The 16,400-nt window shown below is 32.9% G+C and overlaps 1 protein-coding gene across 1 annotated transcript in view; it reads left to right on the top strand.

The window, feature by feature from the left end:
* LOC129220160 (atypical kinase COQ8B, mitochondrial-like) overlaps positions 1–10,762 on the top strand; it is a 43,586-nt gene extending 32,824 nt beyond the window's left edge. The window contains exons 8-13 of the mRNA XM_054854515.1: positions 2,834–2,915; positions 3,121–3,214; positions 6,729–6,870; positions 6,952–7,059; positions 7,750–7,902; positions 10,420–10,762. Coding sequence (XP_054710490.1) covers positions 2,834–2,915; positions 3,121–3,214; positions 6,729–6,870; positions 6,952–7,059; positions 7,750–7,902; positions 10,420–10,692 — 852 coding nt within the window. The 3' untranslated portion in view covers positions 10,693–10,762. The remainder of the gene's footprint in view (positions 1–2,833; positions 2,916–3,120; positions 3,215–6,728; positions 6,871–6,951; positions 7,060–7,749; positions 7,903–10,419) is intronic.
* Positions 10,763–16,400: the final 5,638 nt, after the last annotated feature.

Below are 16,400 nucleotides of genomic sequence, written 5' to 3'. Positions count from 1 at the left end.
TCAAATTTGAAGACTTAAATCAATACAAACTAGCACATTTTCATTTGCAAACCTATAGCCAACTCATGTGCCTTTCCTTAAGAGATTTTTTTTTTCTTTTTTCAAAAGACATCCCATTCTTTTGCGTCTTATTAACTCTTTTCTTCTTTTGCAATGCTTATTTGCTTGCATTTTGTTAACGTTTACTGACCAGTAAAAAGTGGCCTTATTTTATGCTACTTCTATACGATTTTTAAAACTACCATACATGGTAGAATCCATGTCAATTCAACAAAGGCTGTAACATGATGGTCCGAATTTTTGTTTTTGAATTTAACATGTTAAAATTCATAAAAAATTAAAAAATACGGTTTTTTTTTTTTTTTTTTTGCCCAAAAATAATCATAGGCCTAGATACTGGCCACCAAAGATGGCGGTCCTGTCATGATTTCTCACTTGGGATTTTGGTCAAAAACTTTAAAGTACATTATCTCAGGAATGGTAGAACATATTTTGTTGCGGTTTATTTTATTTAAAAGGATAATTTTTCTTGTTCAAAAAAATAGACAAAATTTTGAAATATGTGCTTTAGGTTTTTTCCAGTCTTTTGAAAAAAAAAAAAAGGTTTAAAATAATATTTTTGATTTTTCTCAAGTAATTCATTTTTAAAAATTTTCATTTTTTTTAACAGTTTATTAGTACCACTGAGCGCTACTTTCCCTGAAAAGAAGAGCTTCCTCTTTCCTTTAACAGATTTTAGAGGCATTTGAAAAAATGAGCGTTTTTAAGGAACTCTTTACATAATTGCAGATCTGTAAATTCAAAAAACATTTTCACAACAAGTGGCCAGAAAACACTTTTAATTAAGTTATGTAGCGAAATTTTCATTTTGGTCGCCATTTTATTCAGGATATGAAATTTAGTGAGAACATTTAGCTTAACGATTCTTTCGGTACTACGCTGAACGGTTGCATGGGCAAATACAGCGAATCGGCTGGAGTCCGCGTTCTTGTTTTCATAAAAAATAAAACTCCTGGATAAAGTAGAAACTCAAAATAAAAAATTTGGCTATATAGATTAATTAAAAGTGTTTTCTGGCCACTTGTTGAGGATTTTTTTTTTTTTTTAATTTGCAGGTCTGCAATTATGTAAAGAGTTCTTTAAAAACCCTCATTTTTTCAAATGCCTCTAAAATCTGTTAAACAAAAAAGTGGAAGCTCTCCTTTTCAGGGAACATAGTGCTCAGTAGTACTAATAAACTGTAAAAAAATGAAAATTTTTGAAATTGACATTTTTGAGGAAATCAAAACATTATTTTAGACTTTTTTTTTTTCAAAAGACTGTGGGAAAAAAAACTAAAGCGCATATTTCAAAATGTAGCATATGTTTTAGAACAAGAAAAAATATCCTTTTAAATAAAACAAACCGCAACAAAATATATTGTACCGTTCCTGAGATAATGTACTTTAAAGATTTTGATGAAAATCCCAAGTGAGAAATCATGACAGGACCGCCATCTTTGGCGGCCTGTATCTCAATTAATATTTCTGTATCTCAATTTAATATTACAACTGTGCACATTTTCTACTGCAGGTTATTTTAAATTAAGCTACAAAGCAAAAAGTAAACTTATTCTTTAAACAATGTTGATACTATTTTTTAAATGATGCTTGAAGCACAAAAACAATAGATTAAATCATATGTATCCATGAAGCAATTATAAGTAAAAATTTTAATGAATCCAGAATTTCCAACAATTTCTCCTTTAGTATTTGCATACATACATTACCTTGCTGACAGCATGTTATTATAAGAGTAATTGTGCATTGTACGTTATTTTTGCCCTTTTTAAGAATTAGGGTGAAAAGTAATATCAATAATGTGTAAAAATTTTAATTTTCCCCCTTTAAAAAAATTCAATGGTATAAATGATAATTTGACGATTTTTTCATATTAATTTTGCTTTGAATTCTCATGAAATATTTTCACACATTTTTATGCATAAAACGTTCTGAATGGTAGAACCACAATTGAAAAACCAGCAACCGTGCATCAGTTATAAATATTGATTGTTTTTAACCAATGATTACTTTCTGGACTTGATGGCTATTATATGTACCTTAACACTAAATTTCAGACTTTTATTCCAAAGTAAAACATGTCCGTTTTTATGTTGAATTTCTGTAAGTTACTATATGTAGTGCCATTTTTGAAACGAATTTGCCGAATCAAGATACATTATGCAGTTTTACACCTATTATGACCATCAACACACTAGTCATAATCTACCTGCCACAATTCCTGCCATAAAAGAATTTTGAAACATGTTATTAAAGTACAAAACTGAAGGAGAAAAATTGCTTTACTCAACTTTCATCACAAAACCAACAACATAAGCATTGAATGCAATATACCAGGCAGCCCAGTTACCACATCCTGAGACTGCAGTTTCGTTCTTATTAGAACTCCCCAATCAGGAATAGTGAATAATTGAACTGGAGGCAGATGTCATCTCATTGAAACTGAGAGTGCCAACAAACTGGTAGGTAAAGTTAATTTATCTCACCAGCAGGTGTCTGCAGCATGGTCCGGTTTGACTCGTGAATTGAAGACAAAGCTTAGATATTTAGCAGTAAGTTACCACCCCTAAGCCAAACAGAAAACTCATCTTCAATATGTTTGCAATTTGGTGCTTGAATAAATTTGTTTTTATCATTTTTGCATTTATTATTCCAATATAAAAATGAAAGTTTAAATTTCTTGATGCTAGAATAAGTAAAATCATCTTAATTTTTATATACTTAATGACATTGTAATTCATAAAATTAAAAAATCCTCTTAATGTTATTTTTAGTATCCTGGCGTTGCTGAAGGTATTGAAAGTGACATAAAAAGTCTGATGAGTATCGTCAATCTTTGGAATATCTTACCCAAAGGTAAAAGCAATACATATTTGAACTAAATAATCACTTTAACTGAAATAAGAAACTTCAAATCTGAAAATTATTTATTAACAATCAATAATACTTTTGGCGAATAGTAGAATTTTTGATTAAGTATGACTGCATCAAACTACCTTAATGAAAAATAACTTCCTTCTGCTGCTAATTTATTATCTTTTACGTTTCTATCTTTTGTTAGCTTTGTATTTGGAAAATGTAATGGCTGTGGCAAAACGAGAATTGAAGAAAGAAGTGGATTACCTTAATGAAGCGAAATCGGGTAAAAAATTTAAGTATGCATTTGCATTTTTACTAATTTATTTGCTTTGTCTTATTGTTGGCTATCTTACAAATGGTTTTATCTTGAAAAGTCAAATTAGATATAACAGGGGTGCCCAAAAGCAAGAACATCCCCTCCCCAAAAAAAAAGAAAATTACCCCTCTAAACGTCCTTCCCCTAAAAATTTTAATGGCGCAGTCTGTGCCATGACCCCTCACCCTCAGCTGGGCACCCTCGAACATAAGCTGTTTGGTTAAGATCATGAGATACAAGATTACTGATCGAAGTGAGATACAACCATTCATGAGATATCTGACTGTAAGGAGCACACAAAAGTTACTGTTTGAAAGCTGGACAGCATGGTTCTGATTTATTGTCCGACATGCAAAATTGCTTTGAGGCTATTAGCAATCATCCCTTTTCTTGATTTGGTAACTTTACCATGCCCCTTTGGTAGAGATGCTTTTTGCACTTCTATATCCAACAGGAACTCTCGACCTTTAAAATACTTGTATAGCATGAAAGTCCAAGGAGAGAGATTAGGACTGTAAGGAGGGTGTTCAAATGCCTCCCCTTTTAATTATTGTTGCCGTGTCATTGTGTTCATTGCCTAATCCAAGAATCATTGAAATTCAGCTTATTAAAATTGTCACTATCATTTTAAATTTTTAAGATATTGAACTGGAGCTTAACTATAAGTTGGGAGATTAACTTTAGTTTTAAGCTATGAAATTTATAAATTGCTATCTTTAGCACATGCTCAGTGAAGCTTCAATTACTTTAAACATTCACATTTCATCAAATTTTCAAAATTTTAATTTCAAATTTTAATATGTTTCTCTTGAATGCTGTCAAATATTCTGAAAGTTTGGTAAGGAATGATGGAAAACTTTGCATGTTATGAGCCAAAAACCTTCAAACAAAATTTGTATCTTTGGAAAAAATGCTTATATACTGTCGTGTTTTTTGATAATTTTACAAAAATATGAAGACAATTATAAATAGTTAGTAAACTTATTTCGGAAAATTATAGCTTATTTCCGGCTGTTAATGATGAAGGATAATCAAAAATCTAAATATATAAATCTTTTTATATTTTCTCAATTTGTAACTGGGCCTCTATATACATGGGTGATTAATTTTTTATTAGAAAATGACAACTGGAACATACTTTTTATGCGACAAAAGTTACAGAACAATTGACCTCTCATTGCTGGAGAAATCCGTAAAAATGTGTTATGAAAGTGTCCCAGTAGTTTTGGTGTTATAGTGTATGCAAGGGCTGATTGATTGGTCCTACAGGTCCATGGACCTGGACTCTACAATTTTAAAGGCACTTAAATACCTCAAATTTCTTTCTTTCCTTTTTTTTTAAAATTATTTTTATTTTTGGAAACTATTACTTTGAAAATGTGCAGATTTTCTTGCAAGAAGGGCAGCAAATTTTAACAGGATCTGGGCATCATCTTGACTTGATAGGGCAGTGCATCTACACACACACACACATTAAATGAAAATGTATTGAAACTTTTACTTAAACAATTCCACTAATAAATATTATTGATTTACTAATTCTGTTCTGTGCATGCATTTACATGAGGAAAGTAGCAAATAATATTTAGGTGTACGGGGAAATTAAATTGTCTTACAGCTTGCATGAACAAAATTAGTGTTTTCATGCGGGATATTGAACATAAAAAAATATTTGAGCAATAACAAGCATTAATATTCTGATTAATAACAGCAGAACACTGAATGAAAAGTTCCCAAGAGAAAATCATCTATTCATCCAAGCTTTTCATTACACTTCTGACTTGCAAATGAAATCTAATTTTATATATCAGTTTCTTTCACCTCTTAAAGCTGTTGCCAATCAATTTAGAAAGTACTAGAGGATATTACCTAACTTGATCTCTGGAATAGTCTTCTTTTGTCTAGCTGTATAAAGTTTTGTCACAAAATCACCATTTTGTGATCAAAATTCTTCAATAACAAACTCTGTAAAACCTGCATTTTTGCAAGTACAGTGTCAATGCTGGGAAAACAACAGCCATTCTCTGTGTCCTCATCCTAAACTCCATTTTTAATTTTGCAGGTGTAATTTTTCATTTTATGAAACTAAGCAAGAGTATTTTAACTGTTGTTTCTTATTGTCATAATGAAGGGAAAAAAAAGATTTGGTTTGTGTAATATTTTTAAAACGATGAAACTGAAGTACATCCAGTAAACCATTTTGTAGTTTTTCTTTCAAAAAAGTAAAAAATTGTTAATATGACTGTTTCCCATCCTTTCGTTCCTGCACATCTGCCCTTAATTAGGAATTGACTTTCCATCCTGAGCATTTAACGAAGAACTTAATTACTGGTATTAGAAGAAATTTAAGAAGATAAAAATGGCTACTTGAATAAGCATGGGTGGGTTAGCAGTGCAAGTATGAAATAAAAGAGGGGGTTACCTTCAGATTCTAATGTAAGGCTTATTGAAATTAAAAATATACAGTCGGACCCTGATTTAACGAATTCACTGGGACCGAAACTTTTATGTGTTCAATCGGGGTTATTCGTTTTATCGAGGCGAGATAAAGATTTTTAAAAACTGCACTTACTTTATCTAAAACCCCTAATAAGCAACTGCATTAATAAATCCATAATTAGAAAGTGAAACTGAATTAGAAACTTTTTATTCAGCATTTCACGACTTATTACACACTAGTTAATTTGAAATTTAAAACTATTGAGTGATAGATGTTTGACAATTTCATTATACTTTATTTGAAATAATCCTCTTTCGACTTTATGGAGAAAAAAAAATACTGTATCATTTGCAGCCTGCTCTCATGAGATATGTTTTTACAGTTTCCAGGTCATGTAAAGTACTTGAAAAAGTAAGTTTTAATGGTAGTTTATCTCTCTGCATCAAATCAATATTTGATGGTTGCCTCGCATGTCAAAACTTGCTGATTGATTCCAAGAAAAGTCTATTTCGGACAATATGGATAAAACATTTGGAAAATAATCCGATATTTCCTTACTCAAATTAATGAAAAAAAATTTTCTTCGGCTGTTGAATGATTTGTTAATTTGGGGTTTATTATTCGGTGAATCGGGGGTTTTGCCTTTATTTTAGTCGGGGAAAAGAAAAATTTGTTAAATCACGAAATTCATTAAATAGAGGTTTGTTAAATTGGGATCCGATTGTATTTTAAAAATAGGGGAACGAGCTAAAATAAAAAGGTGCAGGGATGTCATTGCCTCGTGTAACACAACCAAAACCAATGAAGTCTGGTGTAAAAATGTGGCGAAGCATGTAATAACCTCAACTCCCTAAAAATAGTCTCGTTTTGTTCAATTTTTTGAGAAAAAATTTTGAGAAGACTTGAAAATTGAAAATAATAAAACTTTTCTTTTCTAAATTTAACATTTTTTTTTTACTAACTACATTCAAAAGAATTTTATTACCTCCTGAAATTAAAAAAAAATCATGTAAATATAAATTTCTCCCTTTTTTATGTACACATATTTTTTTAGAGAACTGCTCAAACCGTACCCTGAATTTTATGTACCAGAAGTTTATGAAGAGCTAAGCACACCAAATATATTAACAACTGAGTTAGTGTATGGCACTGCTGTTGATAAGATAAAAGATTGTGATCAAGAAACAAGAAATAAGGTAACTATTTCTCCAAATAGATTTTTTACTTCTCTGATATTGGTTTCATGATGCTACCCTATACGCTTTTTTTCTTTTCAGGTTTGTGAAAACCTTCTAAAACTTTGTCTAAGAGAAGTATTTATATTTCGTTTTATGCAAACTGATCCAAACTGGGCAAACTTTTTGTACAACTTTGATACAGGCCAAGTAAGTTTCATGTTTTAACTATTGCTATTTATTTATGTGATCAGTTATATCACCTTTCATCTAAGATTTAAATACTTCAAATGGAAATTCAAGTTATATTTAATGAAATATACTCTCAATACAATCGCCAACATTTAAAATTCTACATCTTCATTATTTTGGATTTATGGAGCCTGGGATGAAAGCTGGATTTATTTTTGTAATTTAACAGAGCAGATTATTAATCATAGCGAACTTTTTTTTAAGAAGTCCTTCCTTTTGCTTGAGTTAAACCAGCAATACTCAATCTGAGGCCTGTTGACTTCAGTGAGTGGCTTGATAAAGGCAGTCAACATATGACAAACTATAAGAAGTCAAAGTGTGACCACGGGCTGATCCAGCTTCTGGTTTTGGAAGGGGTCATTATCATAAAGAGGGGGGGGGGTCATAGTGCAATTTTATCCTCAAATAGGGGTCTGAGATGACTTTTCTGGAATATAGGTTTCCAAAATACAGCTTTGGGCAAGATTCAGTTGCTTTAGCTAGGGGTCATGATCACCATGACCCCCCCCCCCGGATCGGCACCTGTGTATGTATGCCCCCTGTAATATATGCCCCTTAAGTAGTTTGGATGGCATTGTTTTTCTATTAATTAAAATATGTCTGAAATATGTCATTTTAACACTAATGATTGTTTTAACTTTTTTAAAGATCGTTTTGTTGGATTTTGGGGCATGTAATGAGTACACAACTGAATTTGTTGCCACATACATGAACATAATAAAAGCTGCTGCAGATCAAGATAGAAATAATGTGCTGCGGTATTCTCAAGAGTTAGGTTTTCTCACGGGATATGAGACAAAGGTGAGTTCAACGATTATGTATAATATTCTCTACTAACTGCACCGACTGGCATTGAATGAACTAACTCAAAAAATGAAGGTGACGTCAAGTGACAAATGTTAAACACTACAGTCCTAAATAAAAGAAGAAACAGTTAGTCAAAAATTTCTTTTAGAATAATGACAATAGTTTTAAAAGCTTTCAATAAAATAAGGACAAAAGTTGCTGAATGAAGTCAGCACTCCCATTAGAAATCTTCATCAGACTTCCCAGTGCTGCTCAATCTATCCTTGATGGAGAAACAAACTGATGTCACATGACACATGATTTATTTCAAGAAATTTCTGGAGAAAGTCCTCGGATTCTGACTTTTCTCCTAACGTCGCCAGAGAGCATAAAATACATTTCCAGGGAAGGATCCTTTAACAGAATGTCTTCCTCCTGCAATCCAGAAAAATCAAAGACCAGGCATGTGTATATGTGCATGTATGTACATATGTATGTGCTTATAATTGACACCCCCCCCTTCCCCAGAAATATTTCTGTCTACACCAGTTTTGGTGAGTTAATAACATACATTTTCTGTTATTTTTTTATTAGTTTACTAGCTAACATGTAATAATATTGAGAAACAATTTATACTTTCCTTTATTTATTTTAGCTGTACCCTGCGGTTTCACTCATGTTAATAAGACAACAATGTATTAAAAAACTATTTTAAGTACATCACACTATGATATAATGTAGTAAAAAATTGCACACTCCTAGCCATATCATTGTTTTCTGTTTAATACAAAACAAAAATCAATAAAAAATAATTGAAAACCCTTCATTTATAAATTAATTAATTTTTAAATGAGCCGGGTAATAAGTGCTGAAAATCTTCCTGCCCGCAGCCGGGATCAATCCCAAGACTCTAAGGTTGCTGGCCTAGTGCTTTACCGACTGAGATATTCAGGCTACAAAAGTTCTAGCTATTTATGTAACAAAAATGCATCCTGTTTATTATTGATTTAATTTAAATTTATTGTTGCTCCTTCCCTATTAGTCATAGCATGATGTTATATAGCCTATAGCCTTCCTCAATGAATGAAACACAAAACGTTTTTCAATTCAAACCAATAGTTCCTGACAGCGCGTTCAAACAAATAAACTATTCAGCTTTATATTATTAGTGTAAACTGCACACAGTTAAAGAAGTTTTGTAATCATTATAAAATTCTTAGTGTTGTTACTATTTAATACATTAGATACTTAGATGGCTAAAACCCAACTCATATTTTATGTTGTAAATCTCTACAAAATTTGGGAATCTTGCATGGAAGTTATTTTTTCCCACATCAGATTTTTTAATTTTGAGCATCCATTTTTAAATAATAATGCTTCTTTTAAGGGGAGTGGAACACTAATTCTACAAGTTCTGGCAGCATCACTTTCCTTGTTCAAAGTGTAATAAATCCATTTTTGGAATAAGAATATTTTTTACTTTTAAATAATGCAGTTACATATCTAAAGTTTTGTCTTACAAAGTTTTACAAGTTACATGAGTTGGTAGACTTCCATTATCCATACACCAAAATAATCCTATTTTTTGCATTTCTTGTGTCTCGTACTAGCTTAGCAGCATGCTAGATAGTATGTTTTGCAATTTCTACCCAGATGTTTAGTACCCTCGGGTCCTGTAGGGCCCTAGAACGGTTGTCATAAAAGGGGGATTTCAAAAGAAAAAAACATTCCCACACATTAAAAATTGCAAGGGAAATTGGGGGATCATATGAACTCTTCATTGTCTTGTTGGAACCAAATATTTCCCAAGTCAGTTCATTGGCATCATGAGGTAAAACGAGAATGCTTTCAGTGTATTGGGCAGGGGTTTCTAACCTGGGGTTAAGTACCCCCGAAGGGTTAAAGTGGGATTCTCTGAGGGGTAAAATAAGTACCAGGGTTGGGTCATTGCTTGTTCACAAAACAAAATTATCAAAAATCATGTATATCAAATCTCTTAATTGATAATCATAAGTCATTGATTAAAAAGATAGAGATTGACTTACAAAGTGCACTCTCTGAAACAATTGATAGTAAACATGTAATTAATTTAGCCATATCATAATATCAACATTTACTACTTCTTGATTTTATTCTAAATTGCTAAGAAACAGATGTTTTCTTTATCTGAATGACTATGTTAAAATCATCATTCATTTTCGTGAGAATAAGAACATGAAGAGCAAAATGCAATTTATTTTCAGAATAAACGTTTTTGGGGATAATTGCTCATAAATAACCTGCTTTCTGTGCAATAGCCTCAAAAAGGTTGGGAACCACTGGTATTGGGCAATGAAAGGGCATCATCTTTCTGATACGATTTTCAAAACTGTGGAAAACAAACCTTCAAATAAGTACCTACATCAATTTTTAAAAAATGAAAAAACATTTCGATTCATAAAATGGGTTCAATTGCGTTCTGTAATAGGGAAGTTACATTGCCGGATCCTGTATAATAATTTTGTAATTAATTTCATTATAATTGTGTTCCAGATAATGGAAGAAGCACACATTGATGCTGTCATGATATTAGGAGAAGCATTTGCTTGCAAGAAGCCATTTAATTTCCAGCAGCAAAATATGACTCATAGAATTCACGAGTTAGTTCCTATTATGTTAAAGCATCGACTTACTCCTCCACCTGATGAAACTTACTCTCTTCATCGAAAGATGTCAGGCATTTTCTTACTGTGCACTAAGCTAGGTGCTGTAATTGACTGTAGCAAACTATTTGATGAAGTATATGAACAGTATATTAAGCAGTAGAAGCTTTGAGGATGTTTGAATGTAGAGTTTCATGTGTAATCTAGTTTGTGTAAATAAATAAATAAAAATATATAAAAAATTATTGCAATTCCTTTGTTTTTTAATCTATAGCTAAGCATGGTAACTACAAATTTGTTGCAGTAATTTGGGTTATTAGTTTTTTAATGTTTTAAGTATACCAGAAATAACCTCTTTTATTTCATCTGAAAAAAAATTAAGAAGTACAAGAAATGAACTGGAAAAAAAAAGTTCATGAAGTAATGTAATTTTTTGATGAAAATTTACGGAGTTAGCACCAAATTTAGAAAGATTACAACAAATTAACCACATAAAAACAAAAATAACATCCATTTACAAAATATGTAACAATATTCAGAATTTGATTACTTCATTAACAGATAAAGTGCTATTAACTATTAATATTGGTCACCATAGTTTATTTAAATTGCTATTCTGAAGTAACTTTATTTTAAAGAGTTCATCTCTTTGCAGATTTTCATGCTTCCTTCTAGAGTCTTCTACTTCTGCATAAAATTTCTAATTGCTTTCGCAATTCGAAGTACTGATTAAAATTTAGGGCCCTATTCCTAAAAAATCATTCTGTTTCAGATTGAAGTCATAACTCCTCCCTCATAAACTATCTCAGTTTCAAAATGTCTATGTGGAGATGGTTTGAGAGAAGAGTTATGACATCAAACCGAACTAGACTGATTCAGTGTATGTGCCCAAAAAGCCTTTAAATTTCAAAAAATGGGAACATTTGAGTGTCCCTTCTTTACAACTTATTATAGTCGCCCAGATGGCAAATCATATCAGTACACCAAGTGCTGATGTAGGCTTTATCTTGATACCACAGAAAAATCAAAAAGAGTTGCTGAGTTAAGAAAGAAAATGAAGAATAATATTTGTTTTTATTTTTTTCTCTGGAAAAGTGCATAATAGAAAGAATGTAGAGTCAACGTAGTAAATAAAATGTACAAAATGAAGAATTTTTTTTTTTTTGCAATCTCTGTAATGGTAAATATAAATCATATTGCAATCAACTGTTAAAACATCTTTTAAATGATAGAGATTTAAAATTTTTTATAATTATGAAGTCCCTGCCCAGTGAAACTCCAATGACTATTCTAGAGTCTCTAGACGTGGGCTCATTAGTTTTTCATAGAGGGGGGGGAGGGTGAAGAACAGTGGCGCCGACTCCATGGAGCTTGAGGGGGCCCGAGCCCCCTCAAAAATATTTTTGAGGGGGCAGAGCCCCCCCAACAAATCAAGAAAATTATAAGTTACATTTTGCTTTCTAAACTCATTAATTTATCTTTTATTTTCCTTGTTTGAAGATAGTTTACCTTGTAAAATATATTCAGTAATGAGTTAAAACAAATAATTATTACGGTTGTGTAAGCAGGTTTACTGAAAACGAGTGGTGCGAATGGTGATAGTGTTACAGTGCTGTGAGTACTGTAAAAATTTGTCCCAGTGCGCGAACTTACGGGTCAAGTTTGTTGCCGGTGGGCAGCGCTGCGGCGCGCTCACCTAAGTGTTGCTGATCTGGAAAAATATATATGAGAGTTTGATTTGTATATAAAATGGGAGGCGTGATAGTTTTGAATACTTTTGGGAATCGTGTTTAAAAGAAAACCTTCACAAAATGATGATCCTTCCCTTCCTCGGAATCGACGTTTCCAAAGAAGTATGAAAACAATGAAGGCAGCTCACCGCACACTTTCAAAATCCCAAAGGAAAACATTTGACTCGCGCTACTTATGCGAAATAGCTATAACACGATTTTTTCTCCAGTATTCAGACCTAACGCGAATTCCTCACCGCAACACGAAAATTCTCGGAAGGGAATCGTGGTGTGTTCGTATCAGCTTTGTTATTGGCTACTAAAAATTTTTTTTTTTTTCATGAATGGATCTTTATCCTTTTAGCATCGCTGAGAGTAGAAGTTCCCTTTTCATTTTAAATGCGAAAGTTAATGAAATATAATGACACCTAAGAGCGCTGTTTCATCTAAAGATTGTGAAGATAAAAAGAGAAAGTTTCATGACAATTAAAGAAAAGCTAGAGCTTCATGAAAAGCTGATGGTCAACTAAAAAATGCGTTGAAGGTAGCACGAGAATTAGGTATGAGTGATTCTTCCGTACATACAATTACAAGTCAAGAAAAGGAAATCCGTAAAAATTCACCGAGTAGTGTCTTGCAAAAATTTATCAAAATGGAAACTGCTCATGTATTGTGTACGAATATCATTAATTGATCGACTGCACAGTATAACTAAAGATGCATTTGCTTTTCTTACTATATACTGTGTCTACCGTATACCGGTTTATTTTTTCTTTCTTTCCCATTAATCATTGATTTTGTACATCGTAGCAGTATTTTATGTTAAATAAAACGTTTTTTTTTAAATACAAGTAAACATTCAGTTCTTTATGTAAGAGACAGTAATGTACAGTTAGTTAAGAGATGGTTTTTAACAGTTTGAGGGGGTGTTTACAATGTCTAAAATAATTGGGTACGTTTATAAAAAATTTTACACATACCCTTTTCCACAACGCGAAAACTCGACCTACGCGAGAGGTCTTGGAATGCATCCCTCGCGTAAGACGGGAGTTGACTGTACTACAAGGCAATATACATTGAGGTTTGTAAAATGGTGCAATTTTGCATTATTGGGCGATTTACATCAACTAGACGCACACAGGTCATTGCAGTTGAACAAGAGTGCTTGTTTTTATTAAACAGAGGTGAAAGAGAAGAGAACATTTTGAAAAATCAACTGAGTTTTTCAAAAATGACCTAGACATTGAGAGACTGCGTTTACACTTGAATATGTTAGCCGATATCACTAATGTAAATACAACTGGCCTTAAAAAGCATGCGTAAATTAAATTTCCTTTTACAAAAATACTGTGTGTGTTTGTATTTATTTCTTCCGTTTTTCGAAGCCAAAAAATATGTGTCGGGCTTGTCGAGTTTTCGTGGTTCTAATGTTGATTATATGATTTTAAAAAAACTTTAAAACTCACTATTTTTCATCTCAAATTTAGAAAATTTCCTGCGGCATGCCCCCTTTCCCCAGATATTTTTTTAAGTCGGCGTCTCTGGCAGTGCCCTTCAATGCAAGTCAAGCGCCCTACCTTTTCCATGCCTAGCTACGGCACTGCATGACTCCCCATAAAATAGAACAAAAAATGTCTCTTACTAAGACAAGTGACATGATCTAGTTGAACCAGAAAAATTTGTATACCAATTTTTGGATTGTTTTACTTTGAAAACGCCATGCCACATACTGTTTGTTTTTTAAATTATACACACCAGAAAATATATGTAAATTGGCATTTTCAAGGCACAAAAATCGACCTTTATTTGGGGGGGGGGGGGGGGAACCTCCATGGGATTACATAACCCCCTAAACCTCTGGTGATGACTGGGCCAGCCCCCCCAATGATTTTTGCAAGTCGGCGCCCCTGGTGAAGAATTTATGCTCTATGCATAATACATTGAAAAAACAGTAAAAACCACACTCCCACATTTTCGTAAATTGATAAATTTTTGAAAGCCAGGGGTGCAATCGCCCCTTCTTGACCTTCCCAATGAATGGCTTGTCTACAGGGGCGTAAGCTAAGGGGGGGGGGTTTGGGGACAAACCCGCCCCCCCCCCCCCCGAAACGTTAGTCTCAAAAAAGGGAAAAAGAAGAGAGAAAAGAAAGAAAAAAGAAAAAAAATCAAAACGACTTTTTTTCTGAGTAACAAAGGTCAAAAATTCATTTCGCTCCCCCCCCCCCCCCCCAATGCCATTGAAAATCTGCTCCATGTGTGACCCTCAAGCATAAAGACGCCTCCCTCTGCTGCGACAATTTTTTGATAATTGAGTGAAATTTGACACTTCGCTTTAGAAATGAGATTGATTTATTAAATCAACGTATATGCAGCCTTTCTTTGTCATAGATTCTGCAAATTGTTAAATATGTTTAATTTTATGAGCCGCGCAGTGGGAATATTGCATACAGTCGAATCTATATATATCGAATTTCACATTAAAGAAAAAAAATCGAGATAAAGAGATTTTGAGATACGGGGGGCTTTAAGAGACTTTTCATAGAAGTTTGAAATATGATGGTGAAAATTTGAAATCGATACTAAAGACAATATGGGCTCTTGGTTAAAATTCCTCTTTATTAGTTTTTTGTTAGGCATTTATTCTATTATTACATTATTAAGTGCTTTATTGCGAATTTAAGGAATCATTTTGACAGTAAAAGAAACTTTAAGCGTATCTTTTTCAAGAAAATCTTTTATTGCTTTTTGGTCCCTGATTTTTTTTTTTTTTTTTTTTTTTTTTTTTTTTTTTTTTTTTTTTTTGATTCATTATTTATCCTCTTGAGGTTAGCAATTGTTGCAAATCTAACTTGGCCAGTATCCTACGATTTTCCTTTTTTCATCACTTGAAAAAAACTTATACTCTCTTTTCACTCCTATCGTTTCGGTTTTCTAAGGAATCACAATTTTAAGAAAGAGAGCAACCAAAGAACAGTACTAATCCAAATAACAGAGCGAAATGGCTTTTAACTTGAATGACCTTTAACCATGAACTTGAAATGTTCATCTTACATGTCAAACCTGTGAATATCACCCATTTACTCTTCTTCCAAGAAAGTGCGCGAAACGACTGTCCTTTGGTTAATCTTCCTGGAAAGCTTATTCGTGGAATGCATTTCTCCCTTTTTCCACTGCCTCCTCAACTCTTGAAGACAATTCCTCTGTTTCTGAGTTGAAGAAAATGTTTTTGTTTGCTTCTTTAAGATCATTGGGCTTCGAAACCGAAAGTGATAGCATAACGGGAATTCGAGACGATAGAGGTTTTTGTTGGTCTGGTCTCGTGTGTGTCATAGATCATAGTCAAAACGACCTTTGCTAACCAGAGTATCCATTGCAAGCACATTGATTTTTCAGGCAGTATTTACTACGTATTCCTTTGGAAACGTACAGTCTGTTTAAAATAGTACATTCTAAGTGAAAGTTGTTGCATAATGAAGCGGGCAAAACCGATAACAAGTTTTTTTAAACCCAAACAAAAAAATTAAAATGACGAAAAGGATTACTCTAAGTGCCGATTTACACGATTCCCGCTTTCGGACATGTGACGTCATTTTGAGCTCGAAAACCAGTTTTCGCGCCTCCAAAACCTGCCTGACTTCGTCGGGAATGGGTTGTGGATCGTCCACAACTCCAAGTCAGAAAAGCGAAGTCCGACGTGCGATGATTGGCTATTGATGTCACATGCTTTCGTTTCTATGGTAACAATAAACCTTCTAAAATCAGGGAAAAGGTAGCCATCTTTGTGTCTACGGCAATGGTTTTGATGAAATGAATTTCAAAGTAACTTCGAAATTGAACAAAGCTACGTAAATCATTGATAATCTCGCGAAACGAATGAGCCTCTTTTTTATGAAGGACCATCATGCACTGGAAAAAAAAAGCGATTTTAAACATGCTAGGAACTGCAACGTAGCATCTATACGAATTAGCTGGGTAATTCTTATCGGCAGGATCATTTCTGTATATTCTGTCATAAGAATTATCTTGCTGGCAAAAAGAAGATATTATAATATTATTCTTGCTTATGGAGGCAATGAGAAGATTTACTGGATTTTCAATGTTACACCCGAAACCTTTTCAAGTAAGTACCGTTGTGATTCGG

Source organism: Uloborus diversus, chromosome 4 (assembly GCF_026930045.1).
Source record: "Uloborus diversus isolate 005 chromosome 4, Udiv.v.3.1, whole genome shotgun sequence".
Taxonomy (NCBI): Eukaryota; Metazoa; Arthropoda; class Arachnida; order Araneae; family Uloboridae; genus Uloborus; species Uloborus diversus.
The sequence above is the reverse complement of the archived record's forward strand: the minus strand, read 5'-3'. Positions and strand labels throughout refer to the sequence as shown.